This window comes from Ascaphus truei, chromosome 5, assembly GCF_040206685.1.
Source record: "Ascaphus truei isolate aAscTru1 chromosome 5, aAscTru1.hap1, whole genome shotgun sequence".
Taxonomy (NCBI): domain Eukaryota; kingdom Metazoa; phylum Chordata; class Amphibia; order Anura; family Ascaphidae; genus Ascaphus; species Ascaphus truei.
This window is the reverse complement of record NC_134487.1, coordinates 189,233,136-189,254,456: the sequence shown is the minus strand read 5'-3', so window position 1 is coordinate 189,254,456 and position 21,321 is coordinate 189,233,136. Positions and strand designations below refer to the sequence as shown.

The 21,321-nt window shown below is 43.0% G+C and overlaps 1 protein-coding gene across 1 annotated transcript in view; it reads right to left on the bottom strand.

Annotated features, from left to right (window-relative positions):
• Positions 1 to 21,321, bottom strand: part of ATP6V1B2 (ATPase H+ transporting V1 subunit B2) — a 42,004-nt gene that overhangs the window by 2,516 nt on the left and 18,167 nt on the right. The window contains exons 10-13 of the mRNA XM_075601423.1: positions 20,863 to 21,013; positions 14,793 to 14,875; positions 11,047 to 11,151; positions 10,500 to 10,629 (exon numbers count right to left, since the gene is read on the bottom strand). Coding sequence (XP_075457538.1) covers positions 10,500 to 10,629; positions 11,047 to 11,151; positions 14,793 to 14,875; positions 20,863 to 21,013 — 469 coding nt within the window. The remainder of the gene's footprint in view (positions 1 to 10,499; positions 10,630 to 11,046; positions 11,152 to 14,792; positions 14,876 to 20,862; positions 21,014 to 21,321) is intronic.

The window sequence follows — 21,321 nt, the reverse complement described above, 5'->3', positions numbered from 1 at the left end:
CTAGGCCTATTTGGGGATCCTAGCGGGTACTGTATATATAACCTTTGGCCTTCTCTGCCACTGCAGCCTGAGAGGAATGTCCATGCAGATACGCGGTTAGAGCCGATCCAGTACCGAGGCACTCTGTCGCATGCAGTTTCATACTTAGCAACTTATACTGGACACCCTCAGTCTTCTCTAGGAATCCTAACCAATAAGGTTACTATCACGGTCTAACATAATAAAGTAAGGGGACCTGGTCTATACTATAACTGTAAAAACATGGGCGTCTCCTCCCCCTTGGGGATAACTCAATCATTTATGTGTATTGCTGTCCAGAGTGCTACGGGTGTGGGGTTTAGAGTCCTCATCTACCACCTCCCTGGCCTAGTCCTGGAGCACCCATATGGCTCGTCTCTGGGGATTCAAATGCCTGGATCGATGATAAACTCTCTCAATTTAGTCAAGACCTCCTCCACACAATGAATGCTCTGGGCTTCACACAACTTGTTTGTTCGGATATCAATAGAAGTGGACACACACTTCATCCTGTTTTCCAGACCAGTTTAGAAAACTCCGACCCAACAATAGATCCAGTTGTCTGGTCAGACCACTACTCCATTTTGTTCTCAATCCCAGCCCACCCCCCACATAGGCCCTCTACTGTGGAGAGGAAAAAAAGATAGGGTTGAGCACTGCACCAAAATCAGGATGGGGGCAGGTTACCCTCTACTGTGGAGGTGACCAGGTATCAACCATTCTGACCCACCCCAAGGCCTGATGGCAAATGCGGATTTCTACGATATTAGGTGCCTGCATGGATCCCAGTGCTCGTCTATTACTACAATAGAGATTTTGGGGACGCAATGGATACTATCACTCCTGTTTGCATATGATCACTCACCTCACACTAACATACCCCTTGGTTTGACAGTTATATTAGGGAATTGAAGGGTCACAGACCTGAATGGCACTGTCAGAAATCTTGCAGGTTTGAGGACATTTTTAAAGACAGAACATAAAACACAGACAAAGCTCAGTTTTAGCACATCCAGTGAAACTCATACACGGTACAGTGCCTAAATATATATGTATAAATATCTATTGAGTAAAATGGTCTTTTAGTTTGACATTTTTGGTTTGAGGACGAGCTGAAACTGGTTGACCACATCACGAAATACCAGTCCACAATTACTTAGTAAGAAGTCAGAGTTCCTGTCAAGCAAGATCATGGCAGCGGACAATAGACCAGCTCAGCTTTTCTGCACCGTGGAGAGGCTCTGCAAACCAGCATGTCTACAGTCTGGTGAAGCCTTTTCACAGTCCCATTGTGATGACTTTGCTCTCTTATTCTCTGATAAAGTAACCTTCATCTGGGCTGAGGGCCCGACTGCTATCTAATAAGTGGTTCCAGGCATGAGAAAGCAGATTATCTGGCTTTATGGACCAGCTTGGACCATCTGGATGTTGTGCAAACAATCCAGAGCTTGCATCCCACTACCTGTGATTTGGACCCAGTCCTAACATGCCTGCTCTTATGCTGTGTTGATGTAATCGGACCAGTGTTTGCCCAAATAGTCCTGTGCTCTTTGCAGACGGGGATCTTTCCTGAACAGCTGAAGGAAGCACTCATCAGAACCGGATTGCATGGCGAATTAGACTTGTATCAAACCTTCCTTTCCTATTTTATTTATTTATAAAACATTTTTTACCAGGAAGTAATACATTGAGAGCTACCTCTCGTTTTCAAGTATTTCCTGGTCCCAGAGCTATGACGACAGATACATCCTGGGGAAGGTTATTGAGAAAGTGACAGCAATCCAACTGGAAAACAGTCTATCAAGCCATAAAATGTATGACCCATATACCAGTCAGGATTCAGAAGACGGCATAGTACTGAAACCACTCTGGTTCGTGTGCTAAATGATCTCCTGATGGCGACAGAGGTGACTGTTCAATCTTAGTACTCCTTGAACCCTCTGCAGCATTTGATACTGTGGACCATGGGATCTTAATGGAGCACCTGAAGGATTTCTGTGGACTGGGTGGCACAGTTCTCCGCTGGTTTAGATCCTCTCACTGACAGGTCACAGAGTACCTTCAGGAGTGTACTCCTCTGGATCCATGTCGCCGTCATGCGGAGTGCTATAGGGTTTTATCCTATCTCCTATGTTGTTCGCAGTGTACATGCTGCCACTAGGTGACAATCAGACGGCATGGCCAGGGTTATTACTGATATGCAGATGACACTCAACTCTACTTGACCTTTCCACCAGCATCTGAGCTCCTAGAATGGGTGAGTTTCAGGTAGTTGAGGTTGAATCCAAATAAGAGCAGTGTCCGTGGTGGATGCTCACCGTCGGAAGACAAGACTGCAGCTAGGTCAACACACTGGTCTTAAGCTTGGGGGCTCCCAGCTATCTGAAAGAGCGTACTGTTCCCAACACTCCCATTCGCTCGCTTCGATCTGCAGATGAACTAACAGTTCCCAGAATCTCCTTTACTTCATTGGGGGCCAAAACTTTTGTTTCGAGTCCCATTGGGAGAAAAGCACTATACACTGAGTCCTCGGTATCAGACATCGCGCTTACCGATGGATGCCTTATCAGACGTCGCATAATGCAGTTCGCCGGACACATTATCCGACGGTCACCGCTACTGATTAACATGGACTCACAATCCAACAGTCTGCTAACCGACGGCGGTTTGTGGAACAAAATTTCCGACAGATAAGCGAAGACCACCTGTATAAAGTTATTATTTATTATTATTATTATTAATCTGACCTTCTACAACAGTCCCGTTCCCTTAAATATCCCTGCGAGACGTCTGGATTCCCATAGCAACCCAGGGTGGGACCTAGCATACACGAACATGCTAGTAAGACTTTAGGAGGGGGGGTTATGTATTTAACAATATAACAGTAAAAGCAGCAAATATTTGGCTTGTGTTGCTCCACTGGAAATGAAGTACAAATGGCATTTTGGGGGGGGGGGGGGGTGGGTCAAAAAGTGTAATTTTCATTTATAAAATGTGACCAGTGAGACCCCAATGAAGTCCGAGATTGCTCAGTGAGACTCGCAGAATATCAGTCGTACAAGTCTAGCACGCCCCATTCTCATGCGCACTTCTATAAGGAGAATGTGTAAAAAAATAAAACTTAAATTATTTATTTTTAACACATACTCCTTTATGGTTTATATTTCCATTTTAATGTTACCAACACATTTTTTGTTTACATTGCCATTTTTATGATAGGCACTTCATGGCATACGAGTTGTAAGCCAACCTTTAAGGTTTATGTGGCATGAGTGTGTCATATACTATGTTGGGATTAGGTTCCTAGATATTTTTTTTGTATATTTGTTTACATATTATATACAGTATTTCCTATGTATGTAATTATTTATGATCACGATGTACATGCGCATGCATGTACTGTTTAGACAATGTTATAAACATTTGTAACTGTTGAGAATACGTAATTTTACTATATTGTGACATTACAATATGGCATTGGATTGGTCATTTGCTCACCTCCATTGCTCGAGTAAGCGAGTAAGTGCTCGCGAAACACGTAGGGCAGAGCTAACTACAGTGAGGCGGGCTCCGGCTTCTCCTGTGTGATATCATCAACTGCATTTCCCGGCTACGCTGCCGCTGAAGACCGAGCGTGGAACAAAGGAGACCTGAGCACACCCAACATCTCAGCTCCTGAGAAGCCAGGACCCCAAGGGAATCACAGACCAGCACACAGCTTTATTGTTTTTTGACTTACTAAATTTTTGGCTATTTGATCCTCCGGTCATAGTAATCTTTTTACCAGTGTAGGTTTTAGGTTGAAGGATATATACTCTTAGTTATGCTATTTTTCAGGCTGATGTTATCTCAGAGTAATTTGTAGTGGATTATATGTGCATTGTGGGGTTTTATTGTGCTGGAGAGAATGATTTGTTTTTAAACTGTTTTAATGTACAGCAGGGCCCCGGGTATACGGCGGGTTCGGTTTCAGGGGCCCGCTGTATAGTGAAAATCGCCGGAAAGTGGATCCGGCGATTTTCAGTTCTCTGCATGCACAGAACGGCGTTTTTCGCCGTTCTGCGCATGCGCGGCCTATGGTCTGCGCGCGCAAACTACGGTCTGCGCATGTGCGCCGGGCGCAACCACCCATTCTGCGCATGCGCGACTGCGGATAAAGATGGCGGCCTCCTTCTCGACGCCGCCGTATAAGCGGAACGCCGCATAACGAAGCGCCGAAAAGCGGGGCCTTCCTGTATTTAAATAAAGTGATTGTTTATTTTTGGTTTACTGGAGTGCTTGTACTGGGATTCCTTTTTTTTTTTTTGGACACGGGCACAGGCAAAACTAATTTATCCCAAAAGAAAAGACAGCCTCATACACAAAAACCACGTGGCCTCAACACGATCAGTACGAAACGTGTTGGTCACATGGTTTTTGCTCCCATCTTGTGGGGACATAGGCAGATACTACATGGTGGGACTCTAGCACGCCTGTATCCCAAACGTGTTTGTGGACATCTAACTGGACTTTTGCAATACATGGCTGCTGCTATTCCGTGATTTTAACTTGAATGCAAGTGTCTACTGTGTCTTTTCTTGTAATCAATTACTTTCTACTTGCCCCCCAACCCCCCCCCCCCCCCCCCATGTGCAATTGTTTTTCTTTTTTAGCTTAACCCTTCAAGGAGTTTTATGTGAGCTTGGAGTGTATAAATGTCTCATGTGATTAAAGAATCCATTTTGTCTATGTTGTATAAAACATGGTAATTACAATTAAGGTTTAAGTTTCGCTGAAATTCTATAGCAGAGCTCATGAGTCTGGAATGTGAAAGGTGTTAAAACCGTTAAATCCGTATGACAAGAGCATATTTAGAACGGAAGGATATTTGTAGGATAATAAAGTTGATTCTTAAATACTAGGAGCAGTTGATCGATATTAAACAAAGGAGTTTTTTTCATGAGAGACTGATCGTATGAGTCGACATCACACAAGGATGCCTGGATTGAAAACTGGTTGAAGGATAGACAACAAAAATAACTTTTTCAGGTTGGGATAAAAGTTGTGAGTGGAGTACCTCAGGGATCGGTACTGGGACCCCTGCTTTTTAACTTGTTTATTAATGACCTTGAGGTTGGCATCGAGAGCAAAGTCTCCATTTTGGCTGATACTAAATTGTGCAAGGTAATAGAATCAGAGCAGGATGTAATTTCTCTTCAGAAGGACCTGAGACTGGAAACTTGGGCAGGTAAATGGCAGATGAGGTTTAATACAGACAAATGTTAGGTTACGCATTTGGGATGCAAGAACAAACTGGCGATCTACAAATTAAATGGGGATAAATTGGGGGAATCCTTGATGGAGACAGAAGTAGGGAGAACTCCCTATTATGTTGCACTGAAGAGACACCCCTATCGGATTTAAAATAAATTTTATTAGCACATTGATTAAAATATATCTGTAGTGAAGTGAACAATTAACCAAAATAATTCAAACAAATAAAAAATGAAAGGAGACGTCTGTGTGCTAATTCTAGACGCTATTATTAGAGATGAAAATAGCTATTTAACCTTGTTGTGTACCACAATTATACTATTGAATTAACTGTGGTAATAGCTATTTCAATGTAACCTCAAGTCGTCAGATATCTGATCCTAAATGTACCATAGAACCCTTTTCTATAGAAGGGTGTGATGTTGTATGAGTGCTTGCTCTGTACTAAGAGTAGAGACCCTGTGTGCCTGTGTTGGTGTTTGTATGTGGGGCACCTGATGAAGAGTGGACTGGTATTACTAGTAGTAATGTAGAGACCTGAGATCTGCTTCAGCTATATACTTAGTCCACACCCCTATATACATACAATATGTCACCAGACCGACCGGTGCACAAGTTACTGAGCCTGTAGGTCTGTAATGGTGAACCACTTGGCTTACAGTGACCAAGCACTCCTGTATGTGGAGTTTAAGTCATAAGGCTCACATTATCCATAGTAATAGGAATAGCACTGTAATTTTCTAGCAAATTAATTGGTGTCTTTAATACATTCAAATTGGTCCATGTTTGAAGTGGGTGAATATGAAACGCCTCGTTTAAGTACTTTAATATGATATTCGTTTAGAGTGAAGTCTGTCAAATTCATAATGAAAGTGTCTGGTAGTTCATAATCAGGATTTAATGGTGTATTCCCCTTCTGTTTTTGTTGTACCCTCTGTTCTTGGGTTTCCTGCCTCTTCCCCCTCCTTGTTCTCTTGGAGGTCTGGGGGGCCTAATGCTAGATATTCCCTTAAAAAGGAGTAGATTCTTGAGTAGTTGTTTTGGATCTAGTATTAATGTTTGACCCTGTATCTGGTCTTTGGAATCTTTTATGTGTTTTGGACTGATTGCTAGGATACTCGGTATCCGAAGACTCCCAGTCTGTGGAAGAATCACTCTGAACTATTGGTTCAGTGCTTTGTATGTACTTTTTTTGAAATTTGTATATTTTAACCTCCTTAGGCTGAGGCCCCGCTCCCTCAGTCAGCGCGCACTGCATGCAGGCAGCGTGCTGACAGGCAATTGACCGCTACCTGCGGTCTGTAGGGAGCGGGAGCTGGAGCGGGGGGTGTGGTTCGAGGGGGGGGCGTGGTTCGAGCAGAGGGCTCTCCGTGCTGCCCCCCCCATCCCCGTCGGTCCATCCGTACCCCCATGGGTACTGAGCACTGGGGTGTGTGGGGGGGGAGAGCATCCCAGCACTGGGTGAGCCGGTTTTCGCGGGGGGAAGTGGAGGGGTGCGGGGAAGGGTTAATGGACTGGAGCAACGTTTAATACAGGTCTGTGGCAGGGGAAGAGTTAGTGGAGCAACCCCCCCCACCCCCCCATATCCCATCCATCTGCTGCTGGCCGCAACCTCCCCAGCACTCGCAGCCTGAAACGGGCACCGGAGCTTCCCTCCTCCCCCTTGCCCCCTCATTGGCTCCCTGCTGCACCACGTGACGCGTCGCCGCTTGGGATCACGATCCTCGTGTATCCCCTGCTGGCTGATGCGTTGCAGTGCGGCTGGGGCCGGCTCTGGAGGAACTCATGTCCGGCGAGTGACGCGCACGCGGCCGCCGTCGGAAGCAGCGGGACCCCGGCCATATAATCAGTCTTGTCGCGTGCAAATTTTCTGTGTTTCATATCCTTTAAATCTTTAAAGTATGTGTCGATATTGGTTTTTAGTTGATTCATATGTCTCAAATTTTATTCCAGGTATCCACCTCTAAGATCAGTGTACACAAGTGCACTTAAAACATTGACGAATCACTAACCGTGCTGATAATCATGTGGTCAGAGGTAACCAATTGAAGTACACTACACTGCTGTAACTGAGAGTGACATGCAACTATGACGCAACGTCTCGCGAGACCAATCAGAAGTTAGCATTAATCAGTATCCATGGCGACCATTACACAAAACCCGACATAATCACTCCAAAACCGCCCCCGATGAAGCCCATCAGGTGAAACATATGTTGGGTATGTCCAGCGTCACTCCCTGGTGCGCAGGCTAATCAGAGAGGTCGGGTGCGATTTCCTGTCAGAGCGTTTCAGAGCCTTCACCGTGGGAAGCACAACGCTCTGACTTTGATCCTATCTGGAAAATGTTCTATGTACCTTACAGTGCTATTCCTATTACTATGGATAATATGAGCCTTATGTAACTTGTGCACCGGTCGGTCTGGTGACATATTGTATGTATAAAGGGGTTTGGACTAAGTATATAGCTGAAGCAGATCTCAGGTCTCTACATTACTACTAGTAATACCAGTCCACTCTTCATCAGGTACCCCACATACAAACACCAACACAGGCACACAGGCACACAGGCACACAGGGTCTCTACTCTTAGTACAGAGCAAGCACTCATACAACATCACACCCTTCTATAGAAAAGGGTTCTATGGTACATTTAGGATCAGATATCTGACGACTTGAGGTTACATTGAAATAGCTATTACCACAGTTAATTCAATAGTATAATTGTGGTACACAAGGTTAAATAGCTATTTTCATCTCTAGATTTAGCACACCGACGTCTCCTTTCATTTTTTATTTGTTTTAATTATTTTGGTTCATTGATCACTTCACTACATATATATTTTAATCAATGTATTAATAAAATTTATTTTAAATCCGATAGGGGTGTCTCTTTAGTGCGACATAATAGGGATCTCTCTCTACCTCTGTCTACATTACTATTCACTCCCAGTCAGCACCACCCCTGCACTAGCTATTGTAATGAAGTCCTCCGTTACAACAGAATATAACAATACCCTCCTTGGCGTTGTGCGGGGTACGCACCTACCCCTCATGGGGTACCTCTCCCTTTTCTGTTAAATCCTTGATGAAGGATTTAGGAGTGCTTGTAGACAGCAGGCTTAGAAATAGTGACTAAAGTCATGCAGTAGCTGCAAAGGCAAATAAGGTCTTATCTTGCATTAAATGGGCAATGGATGGAAGGAAGTTAACAATTATGCCCCTTTATAAAGCATTAGTAAGACCACACCTTGAATATGGAGTACAGTTTGGGGCACCGCTCCTTAGAAAAGATATTATGGAAATAGAGTGCAGAGAAGATTCACCGATTTAATAAAGGGGGATGAATAATCTGATTTATGAGAGGCTAGCTAAATTCAATTTATTTACATTAAAAAAAGAGGCGTCTAAGAGGGGATATGATAACTATATAAAATATATGTGGGATCAGTACAAGGAGCTTTCAAAATAACCATTTATCCCAAGGACAGTAAAAAGGACTCAGGGTCATCCCTTAAGGTTGGAGGAAAGGAGATTTCAACAGCAACAAACGAAAGGGATCTTTACAGTAAGGGCTGTTAAAATGTGGAATTTATTACCCATGGAAACTGTGATGGCAGATTCATAGATTTGTTCAAAAAAAGTTGGACATCTTTTTAGAAAGGAAAGGTATACAGGGATATACCAAATAAGTATACATGGGAAGGATGTTGATCCAGGGAGTAATCCGATTGCCAATATTTGGAGTAAGGAAGGAATGTATTTTTCCCCTTATGAGATATCATTGGATGATATTTCACTGGGGTTTTTTGTTTGCCTTCCTCATGATCAATATACTATAAGTATGTGTAGCCATGCTGTAAAAATGGTATACAGTTCTCTCTCATGCTGGCAGTAAGCCTGGTAAGTTACAGGATTGCCAGCAGCAATCATGGAGGTTTGCCCTCACACCCTGGTGAGGTGTCATATGTAGTCAAGGGGAGTGGTAACATACCTTGTGTCCATTGTTAGTGACACAGAAGGTGGAGCTATTCCCTTAGTTATATAAGACACAGCACTGCCCAAAGTTAGTGTGTCATTGTATGGGAACTGAGTTGTTCTAGTTCAAGAGCCAGGGACCTGGCACAGGTGGTGATCTCCCTGAGGGGAGAGGTGATCCAACTCCATTGGGAGGGCAGATCTTCTGAAAGAGAGTGCTGTAAGAAGATGAGCAGCTGAGCTGACCGCTGTGAGGGGCAGTCTGCCTGAACCATCAATAAAGATGCCCTTATTCACAAGAACCCCCATGTGTGAGTGTGAAGTTACTCCGCAGAGGAAGGCACCACAGAGGAGGTCCTCATCAGAACCATCTCCTTGCGGACGCGGAGATCCTGATGAGGTGGAGGTGCTGCACTGTATGTAGGTAGGACTCGCACACACACTACCTCGGCTACCTGTCTGGATTGACATTCCCCAAACACCATCATGCGGGAGACTCAGGAGTCCTGTTGCCAACAGGTGCACCACCAGACACGGCCATGTAATGGGGACCGGTTAGACCACAGGGGCCAATGTGAGATTGGGTGGGTCAGGCAGGTCCAGAAAAACCGTTACATATGGATATAGGATAAAGTATCTGTCATCTAAATTTAGCATAGGTTGAACATAGACGCATGTCTTTTTTCATTTTTTAATCTCATCTACTATGTATCATATGTAATTATGTAACTAGGCTCCACTGATTCATTTACAGAGTCACTACTCCATTGTTTAGGGCCTCACAAACTCTTAATCCAGCACTGTTCCCAGCACTGCAGAAGAGATCTTCTCCATTCAGATGAATAGAATTGTTAACACTTTTTAGGCTAGCAGCAACTCTCTGCTTTAAGGGAAATTCAACATACTGTTATATTGAGCATCTTAAGAGTAATACGTTGCAGGATCCCTGGCAGGCAAAGGGCTAAAATGACCAGCAAATGAAGACATCAGCAACTTTGTTTTTTTATCTTTGTCACTTTTCCCAGTTGGCTAGGAGAGAGGGAGCTGCCCAATAGCCACGTTGGAAGAGGGCAACTATATTTCTATCTAAGAATGGTGTTTCTGGAACTTGAGTCTTGCGGTGCAGGACCAATGCGGTCCCATATTAAAAGACCCACCATGGTTCAGAACAATAACCAAAAAAATAAAATAAATGTAACCTAAACTGTTGCTGCTTTCAAGCATAAATACCCCTTTCCTCTTTGCACTCACCCTGGGCGATAAAATTTCTCTCAAACTTCTGCAGGAACTCCAGATACAGAAGGTCATCAGAGGTCAGAGCCTCCTCTCCTACCACTGCCTTCATGGCCTGCACGTCCTTACCGATGGCGTAACAGGCGTACTGCGGGGACAGAGGTTACAATGTATGAGGGGCATTGAGGTCAGTACAAGAGGGATCACAGTATGAGGGGGATAGAGGTCACCTCAAGATGGGTCACCATGTCGGAGGCTGATAGAGGTCATTTCAAGAGGGATCACAATGTGTGAGGGTAGTCACCCCAAGAGGGTCTAGAGATCACCTCAAGGGGGGTGAAAATGTGTGAGGTTATAGAGGTCACGGTTATGTTTGTCACAATGTGTTAGGGAGGTAGAGGTCACTTCAGCGTTTGGGGGATTGTCTGCCCCATTAAAAAAAATAATCTATTTTTGGGACTCAAGAGTGAAACTGTAGTCAAATGAACAAGTTCTGGAGACCTTCCAAACAACCCGATTATCCTCCTGCAGTGATGTCACTGCTTAACATGGTTTGTGAACTCACCAGCTGATTGGACACGTCCGCATGATCCTTCCTCGTCATCCCTTCCCCAATGGCAGATTTCATCAGACGGGAGAGGGAGGGTAGCACATTAATGGGGGGGTAGATCTGTAATGTGAAGTAGATCCACATGTTACTGGGAGGGATAGATCTATATTTTAGGTACATTAGCAGATTAATGGGGATTAGATCTGTGATGTGAGGTAGATCAACTCAGTATAACATTTACAAACATTTAGAAATGTGAGGAAGTTCCACTCAGTATAACATTTAGAAACTTTAACCCACAAAAGTGTCTGGCTGATCTAATCAACTGCCCTTGGTACAGAATCAACCTGATACCTGATCCAGATTCTGCATTCGATTATTTCCAAACAGAGTTCTTAAATAACTCTAGTGCACAGAATAAGAGTACGGGGCCCACCTTTGGTGGGTTACAACCAACATTATTGTGCTTTACCATTTTAGGGATGCCTTGTTGAAAAGATACAAAGTAAATGTGATTACCAAGGATCTTAACAACAGATGCCTGTGGAATACATGCACAAAACAAACAAGACAAGCAAAAGCCCAATATTAGTCCGACAATCATCAAAATACATCAAATTCAGCAATCATCTGAAGGGCAACAAAAATATATTCCAGCCACCAACAACCATCTACATCAAAAAAGATTATACTACTATGACAAATCCCACTAACATTGCCAATGCATTCGATACTTTGTGGGGTGTGCTACTTTCCTTCTAGCAAAGCGGAACCCGAACTACAATCATGAAGCACAATCTGTAAGAACGCCTATAGTTCCACCCTCTCCCAACAAGCACTCCTTACATTTAAACTAAACCTCTAATGTGGCTGACCTACTTCAACCATCCGTGCCCCCTAGCCATTGATATACCTCGTCTCCTATTTTGTCTACAGGCCATATGCCAAAGACCTGGATAACTGCTAGAGTTGTCCCAATCTTCAAAAGTGGGGACAAAAACAATTTTTCCATACTATCCAAAGTAATGGAAAAATATGTCCACTCCCAATTAAGCGATTACTATACAATGACAAATATCCTTATCCAACTCCAATCTGGCTTTCACTCAAAACACTCCACAGTAACCAACATCCTAAAAGTTTGTAATGAGATCCAGTGTGGAATGGAGTTGGGACAACTTACTGGTGCAATATTCATAGATTTCGCAAAGGCTTTAATACTGTTATCTTGTTAAAGCTGCAGTTCAAGCTGCCGGGTTTTTTTTTTAAGTGTTGTTTTTTTACTTCAATAGTTAAATGTGTGTAATACCAATATACCTACTGAAGATCAGAGCTGCAGGTCAATCCCTTCTCCTTTGATTGATCAGTGAAGATTGGTGACATCATTACAAGTTGGTGTCTGATAAACGCCCCCTTTTTCAGTGTGAGTGAAATGCTTATGAATATTCATGAGCACTCCACTGACATGTGCAAGAGGGAGGGCAGGGCTCACAAAGGGGTGTGCCAGGGTTTGTGACAGGACATTAAGGGGCTGTGCCTTACCAAATGGTTGCTACAGGAACAAGCATGCTTGTTAAAATAGAACACAAGAAAATTGGTCTTTCAAAGTTGTTTTTTTAAAAACAGAAAATGCTAAAAGTATTTTTTCTTAATACAGAAGTGATTTATAAAAAAAAACACACATGATGGATATTGCTTGAACTGCAGCTTTAACCAAGCTTCAGTGCTCTGGAATAGGGAACATGCTCTAAACTGGTTTCACTCCTACCTATCAGGTAGATACCAATATGTCTCTCTCGGACTCAAACACCTTGGATGTCACATGAGGGGTTCCGCAAGACTGTTCTGGGGCCCTTACTCTTTCCAGTCTTCATTAATGATCTACCTACAGCTTGCAAGGGAGCTTCAATGCACATGTATACACAAAAAAACAAAACTGTGCGCTACTACCTAACTACCTATAAAGTTTAAATGTATATTTATATACAGTGCAGTGACTATACCATCAATTTAGTGATAAAATTTTTTTAAAAAAAATTAAACCACAACTCCCACAGTGAGATAATTATACATTAAATAATAAGTGCCACATAACCGTGTTGGGGATAATGGCGTCTGCAGCTGTAAACGCAGGCCAGGCCAGGAAGCAGGAGCGATTTCACCGAGCCCCAGTACCAGCTGCTGAACCTGGCTGCATGAAGGGAAATCCCCTTGGGAGTGAAAAGACTGACGTCCTGCCCCAGAATCAACTGAGCTGCAGCAGCAGAGGGAAGCAAGCACCTGAATCTACAGCTAACAGCCGCCGAGTGGTAAACAGTGTGATACACACTACATGCCTTTTACCAACTTTTTTCATGTACGCAGATATATTACCCCCTTTTTAATTCTATAATATATTGTTGAATTTGCTTCACTATTTGGCGTTGTGCGCTGTTTTCTTTTGTTTCCATTCTCTTAATGCACATGTATGCAGATGATAATCATATATGCAGATAACAATCTTATATGCACACAGGGCCTAGTCTCCCGGACCTTGGACATGTACTTTAATCTGATTTTTCAAAACTTGAAAAATGGCTTTCCCAAAACAAATTGTTTTAAAAACACCAACAAAACTAACGATGGTTATTGGGACCAAGGCTACGCTTATAGCACCGACGACGGAAGGCTGCGGTCGCTGGAAAAATCAAATTGAGAGGACTTCCAGCGATTGCGACCAAGCCGTTGCGCAGCACTTACCATAAGCGCACATGACGTTGTGTCGCCGGCACTATAAGTGCAGCCTAGGGCTACTTTCTAAAGCTACTACTGACAAAGCTCCAGATCAGAACCCCAACTCCAACACCCTAGCCAGTCACTAGTTTTAAATATCTAGGCACATGGTTTGACTCCCGGTTAACATTTGTTTCCGACATCCAAAATGTATGCCAAACTAGGCTTACTTTATATTAACAAATCCTTCCGCTGCTCAGAAAACATACCGCACCGCTGATGCCAATATCAATTATAGACTATGGGAACATAGTATATGGTACAGCACGCCAAATTCACCTTTTGAAACTAAACACCCTCTTCAACTCAATATGCTGCTTTGTTCTACAATGGACCTAACAATGTCACACACACATCACTGTGAAATTATCAAAGAACTAGATTGCATCTGGACTCAATTGATAGCCAAAGTAGATTTTTCATGTCTTGCCTTCAAATACTTTCTGGGTAAGCTACACTACTATCTGAATAAGCTCCTCAACCCTACAGCACACAGCCCTCATCACCTGAGATCTGACACCAAAATACTTCACGATCCCAAGGTTCAACAAGGAATCCAGTCGCTCCTGTTACGGTCATCTCATGTCTGGAACAACCTACCTGAGACTCAAAGCTGCTACCAGGGTAAGTTCTTTCAAGACTTCAGCTGTCTCACATTTTAATCTAGTCTAACTGTTACATACATCCATAAGATTATCTCTAATTGTCCAGGAAATGTCTTTAAATATAATGTATAACCTCTGTTCATTTAATGTAACCATGTATTGTTATCTTAACTGTGCCCAAGACATACTCCAAAATAAGGTAACAAAGTATTACTTCCTTGTAAAACATTTTCTAAATAAAAAATATGAATGAGTAAGATCAGCATATTAATGGAGGGATAGAAATGTGATGCAAGGTAAATCAACATGTTAACAAGAGGGTTAATTATGTGAGATAGATCAGCATGGAGGAGTAGATCTGGGATAAGATATTTCACAGCTCACCTGCCGATTGTGCAGTTGTCTTTCCACGTAGATCTGCCCCTCAGTGATGTATCCCGTCAAGTCAGGGATGGGGTGAGTGATGTCTGCAAAGATACATTCAATGTCAAGCGATAAGATCACCTCCCGCGGCCTCCCAGTTACCAGCCTGCCCTGGGGTGCATGTATATAGAACTGACGAACCCCAATACCTACATAACAGATTTCTGAGTCACCAGACATGACTAGGATTTGCATTAGGGTGCCATTTTACCCATGTATATACAGTGCTGGAAATCACTATATACAGGAGGATTACACACCATCGTTGGGCAATAGGAAGGTAAGGTTCTGTTTCAAAGAGCTGTTTTTCCACTCCACACGTGCGTATTACAGTGGGAAGTTGAAACATTGGGTGAATAAGACATTTTTTGCATATTTTTGCTGTGCCTATTCCATTGTTATATATACCTACACACATTTGTTGATCACTTTGGCTTTGCTTAGATTCAAACAGAGGCCCACGGTGACAGTGGCGGTAGTCAGTCTTTATAATAAAAGGTGAAGCCCGACTGGTTACCCATGAAAACCGTGGGTCCCCGGCAGCTTAGCAGAACCATAAGCTGGGGACACTATATGTATTATATCCTTAATTCATTTCAATAGACCTGGAATTTCGGGAGTGGGAGTTTAAGGGGGGGGGTATCTGGGTGAAAATGTGTTTAAAACATGTGTACAAGGTTGGGGGGCTAAGACACCGATTGTTCCCCCATTTTACCTGCAGACCGCGTCTTGTCTGTGGGCACGCATATGCATGTTGTCCCTGTTATATTTTCCCTGTAAAATATTATATTTCCTGTCCGCCATGCTTCGTGTAACAGTTGTATTCCTGATGTACTTTTAAATTGTATTTAAACGACACTAGATGGCGCTCTAATACTCTAAAAATGTGCAAATCAATTCTATACAGTGTATATATATATATAATGCAAAGTGACAAATAAATCACGTGCAATAAAAAAGGTAAAAAAAACACACTCAAACCCTTAGAAGGACTGTTTCATGGTCCAAACGAAAATGGGCAAAGAAGAACCAGGGGAGCGATGATGAACCTTAAAAAGAATAAAGACTACATTGTGCAATATTGTCTAAACAAAACACAATGTGTAGAAAGCTCCCAAGTGAACACTCACAATGTACTGGAAACAAATATGCAGTTGTCCAACTAAAGTGGATGGTCACAGGCAGGAGCAAGTAGGAGGTATCACAATCTCAAAAGAGAGAGACACAAAGCCAAGGTGCAAATGGTAAACGATTTATCCAAGAAAGTAAAATTGGAGGCTTACAAGATCCAAAAGGAAATACAGCATGGAAGGTGAGGTGAAGGTGCTAACTGAGTAGCGATCTCAGAGTCGCAGCACACCGCCGCCGCAAGCCTTCGTTCTGCGTCTTTGCCGGGGGCCGATACGTCACTTCTGGTGTAGCAGCGTAGTGACGTCACTACCCAACCGGCTGCTACACCGGAAGTGACGTATCGGCCCCCGGCAAAGACGCAGAACGAAGGCTTGCGGCGGCGGTGTGCTGCGACTGAGATCGCTACTCAGTTAGCACCTTCACCTCACCTTCCATGCTGTATTTCCTTTTGGATCTTGTAAGCCTCCAATTTTACTTTCTTGGCTAAATCGTTTGTTACCATTTGCACCTTGGCTTTGTGTCTCTCTCTTTTGAGATTGTGATACCTCCTACTTGCTCCTGCCTGTGACCATCCACTTTAGTTGGACAACTGCATATTTGTTTCCAGTACATGGTGAGTGTTCACTTGGGAGCTTTCTACACATTGTGTTTTGTTTAGACAATATTGCACTATGTAGTCTTTATTCTTTTTAAGGTTCATCATCGCTCCCCTGGTTCTTCTGTGTACTTTTAAATTGTGTATTAATTTCTATACAGACAGTCCTAGTAATTTGATAAGCAGCCATGATGTCTACATAGAGATGGCGGATCAAAGAGGAGGATGGAAGCCGAGAGGTGTCGGATCGTCGGTGAGCGGGGAAAGGCGGAGTTCCAGGTCTGGAGGCAAAGACTCCCCGCGGGGGGACACTGTTCTCCCAGCCTCGGTGGAGCATACCCAGCGGGAGGTATGGGACTGGCAAGGGAAAGCTGTTGTTGGTAGGCATGGTTCCCATTGGCCAGTTCGAATTTCCTGTTTACCGGCTTTGAGCGCTGTCGACACGCCCCCTCCTCTGATGAGTACAAAAAGACGAGCCCCCAGCTCAGATTGGCTGTTGCAGTTACAATCTGTTCCCTGATTGGTTGCCCGCCACTTCTCCATGTTGAACATAGGACAGCGAGGGCTAAGGAGACTGGCCGATCATAGAACCAGACGCTCCTGAGATTTAGTTCGGTGAAGCGCTGGCGGACTTTTCAAAAGTGCTTTGCTCCAAATAGCAAAGCACTCGGCACGGAGTTGCCGGAGAACCCTAGCTTAGCTGAGGACAAGTTCTCAGATCACGGCCAATGTCTAACTTTCATCGAAGACGCGATCAGCAGGGAAAGCAAGGTAGCTCCCGAAAAGAGTACTGTGGTGTTTCCTGGACGTGGAGCGGACAGGGAAAGCCTTCTGAACCAGGCGCCCTTCACCAAGTGAGGCTAGACTCCCCCCAGACAAGTGTGTATTATATGTATTTTGTGTTTCATTGTATGCCTGCTGGTTTTAAAAGAATAAACCTCATTTTATTCCACTAACTTGTCCTGCCTAGTGAATTGATCCCAGAAGGTAAAGTGTTAAAAGTACTGGTCTCTCGTGAGATCGCTTCCTTCAGCAAGTTCTCTAATGTGTTGCTGGAGATCTTCTGGATTTGTGGTAAAAACAAATGTCATCTACAAATCGTAGGCGACTCAAATATTCCCCATTGATTTTGATTCCTTCCAACTCGAGTGTTGCTGTGAAATCTTTGGGGACATGCCGTTTCCCCTGTCACACGCCCTTGCTGATCCTAATCTAATGGTAGATGTGGCAACCTCAGAAAAATTCTTTATCAATGTACGCTTCTTCAACGCTGTTGTAATGCATCTAGGACTGCCGAGGTGAACAGAATCCAATGCGTTTCCCTAATCTACGAATCCTGAAATGAGTGGTAGATCGTATTCATTACTTCGGAAAACACGTTTTGTTTGACTTGGATATGTGTCCATTGTGTTGTATCCACTGTGAAATCCTGCTTGTTCTCTAGGTCGGGAAAACTCCAGGGTCTGTTGCAGTCAGTGAGTATCTTCGTAAAAAAAACTTTTAAGTGATTGGAAGTAGAATAATTGGTCTGCAGTTCTTGAAGTTTTTGGTCTAGTTTCTTGTGGGTGAGGATAACTATGGCATTACCACTATATAATTATCCTGTTCTTCAAGTAGAATGTAAAGAGTTGTGCAAGGATTTTTTTCTACTTCCTCCCCAGCTTCTTTCAAGATTTTAGCTGTACTTTCATTTTCTCTGGGAGCACTCCCATTCTTCATGGATTTTATTGCGTTTGCCACTTTTTCTGGAAGAATGCATGGTACATCGTTGGTGTTTTTTTCTTGTGTGTCCTCTGCTGGATTATGTCATGTTATGTTTTCTCGTACAATTTCATGTAGAAATCCTCAACTTTCAATAAGTGCAGAGTCTTTGATTGTTGATCCGTTGCCTTGAGTGCAATGATTTGCTTCTCAACTAGGTCAGTGCTGTGTCTTTAAGCTTTGCGATCTTCAATAGTGTTCACCACATCAGTTACATTTTTTTTTAACATCTTCAGTTATACCTTTGTGGATTGGCTTGCACAACACTGCATATTCAATTCTTATTCTTGCATCTTGGAATTGCTTGTCTTCAGATATTTTCTTAGCTTCTTTTTTGTTAGCAATTGCTAAAGCTTTTTCTGCAATTTAAACGACAATCTTCATAATAGTGAAAGTGTCCCCATGCATTTTGAGCAATCTAAAGTGATTTTTCAGTTCTAGTTGACATTCTCTGAGGTTATTGATAGATTGTTTTTGTCTTAACTGATTCAAATCATTTTTTTTCTTTCCAATCAGGTGTAATCTGCAGCAAACCAATCAATCCGTGATTGCTCCTTGTGTCAAAACGGTTAAGGACTTTGCAGTTTCAATCATGGTTTTTGTTAGGATATAGTTTGTCATTCTTGACTCCTTTCAGTCCATTCCATGTCCATTTACTATTTGGAGTCTTCTTGAAGAATCAAATCATGATGTAAACGTTTCCACATTCTGCAAACTCTACCAATCTGTCCCACGTTCATGCCTGGTGCTGTAACCATACTTACCAACTGATGCTTCGTCTTTCTAATGGGCTCCAACCTGTACAATTAAATCTCCCATAACAATCTGGTGACAATTCCCTTTGTTGTTAACTTGGTAGATTTAATGGCAGGAGTCTTCCACTTCATTCTCTGTGTGACTTGATGTTGGAGCATACACTTCGATTATTTGAAGCCTATATCTCTTAACTGAATGACTATTCTGGCTTCTCTTTCTGAAGAGTTTTCATATTCAACTATGTTGTTTCTAAATTTCTTGTTAACGATAAAGCCTACTCCACTGATTCTTCCGTTAGCTATACCTCTAATCGAATTTTCATCTTAATGAGACCATCATTTTTTTTTCTAACTTCACTATGGCCAACGATATCCTATTTAATTGTTTCAAGTTGATCTTCCAGTTTCTGCAATGTGGCTTCAGCCTGGCAGTTGTAAGTAGCCAGGGTGATATTGCTTTTTGTTTGTGGGCACGCGCGTTTGTGGGCAAACAAAAACACATGAGCACGTTCCAGAAAAATGTGAATAGTAATGTTTATGAACACTAGCATAGAAACACTGGCTAAAAAACAAACAATATTTAAAAAATAAATAATTAGTAGCAAAGTCCATCATTCTAATCAATGATGGAAAAACCAATCCTGTTGGTGTACTGTTCACAAGAACGAGTGGCTGGCTAGCCTGTAATGGAGTGAGCTGAATGTATTGAAGGGAGAGAAACATTGAGAAAACACCCTGTTCAGAATCCCGTGTCCGGAAAAGCCTTAAAAGAGCCCAACCCAGATCTCATTACAGTTGGGGGACAACAGATACTGTATACCAATCCGCTATTAAGAGCAGGTACAATCAAACAAATTATGTTTTTAACTCTTTACCCAACGTATTTTCAGTCCATCCACCAAAAAAAAAAATAGATATCTGCAAATACAGCTGTGTAATAATACTCACCCTCTCTGGATATGAGGGGGGAAGAGAATGTGGGAAAGGTGAGCAATTCTCAGTTGATTCTCCTCACTCAATCTGTGCTGGCAAATCAGCTATGCAGCCCCTCAGCCTCCATGTGTTGGGAGAGGGAGAGAAAAGAGGCACGAGCAATTACCGTAGCTCCAGAGGCTTCACAGATTTAGTGTCCTTACAAGTAATTCCAGCAGCGTGTGTGCAGCGCCCTCAACCTCCGTATGTTTGAGGGAGGGATAGGGAGACGCGAGCAGCTTAGCGTGAAGCGCCCGTAGATTCCAGTATAGTCTGTCCCCACACGTTGTCCCCAGTTGGGCAACTTCATCAGGATGCCTCTTGATAGCGGATTAGTATACAGTACCTATTGTCCCCCAACTGGAACGAGATCTGGGTTGGGCTCTTTTAAGGCTTTTACGGACACAGGATTCTGAACAGCATTTTCCCCCCATGTTTCTCTCCCGTCAATACATTCAGTTCACTCTGTTACATGCTAACCAGCCACTCATTCTTCTGAACAGTACACCAATAGGACTGCTTTTTTCAACATTGTTTAGATTGATGTTGGACTTGGCAACTGATTATTTTTTTATAATATCGTGTTTGTTTTTTTTATCCTGTGAGTTTCTATACAAGTGTTTATAATCATTACTATTTACATATTGCTGGAACGTGAACGCTTTTGTTTTTTCACACACACACACACACACACACACACACACACACACACACACACACACACACACACACACACACACACACACACACACACACACACACACACACACACTATATACTGTTCCGTGGCCCACTGTGTATGAGGAGGATTACTCACCGTCGTTGGGCATGGTGAGAATGGGAATCTGTGTGATAGAGCCGTTCCTCCCCTCCACACGTCCGGCTCGCTCGTAGATTGTGGCCAGATCTGTGTACATGTAACCTGGGAACCCACGACGACCAGGGACCTCCTCTCGAGCCGCTGACACCTTGGGTGAGAGGGGTAGCTAGTGAGCGCGGCTCACATACATATATATATATATATATATATATATATATATATATATATAAATAAATAAAAACTTTTCATATATAGTGCTGATAATTTATAATAACTATTTTATATAGTGCTTTTCTCCCAATGGGACTCAAAGCACTTCACAATGACAGTGTAGAGCGCGTAAAGCAGCATATAGGATTGTTACAGACCGTCCATGCCCAGATGAGCTTACAATCTATGTTTTTGGTGCCTGGGGACAGGGAGATAAAGTGACTTGCCCAATGTTACAAGGGGCTG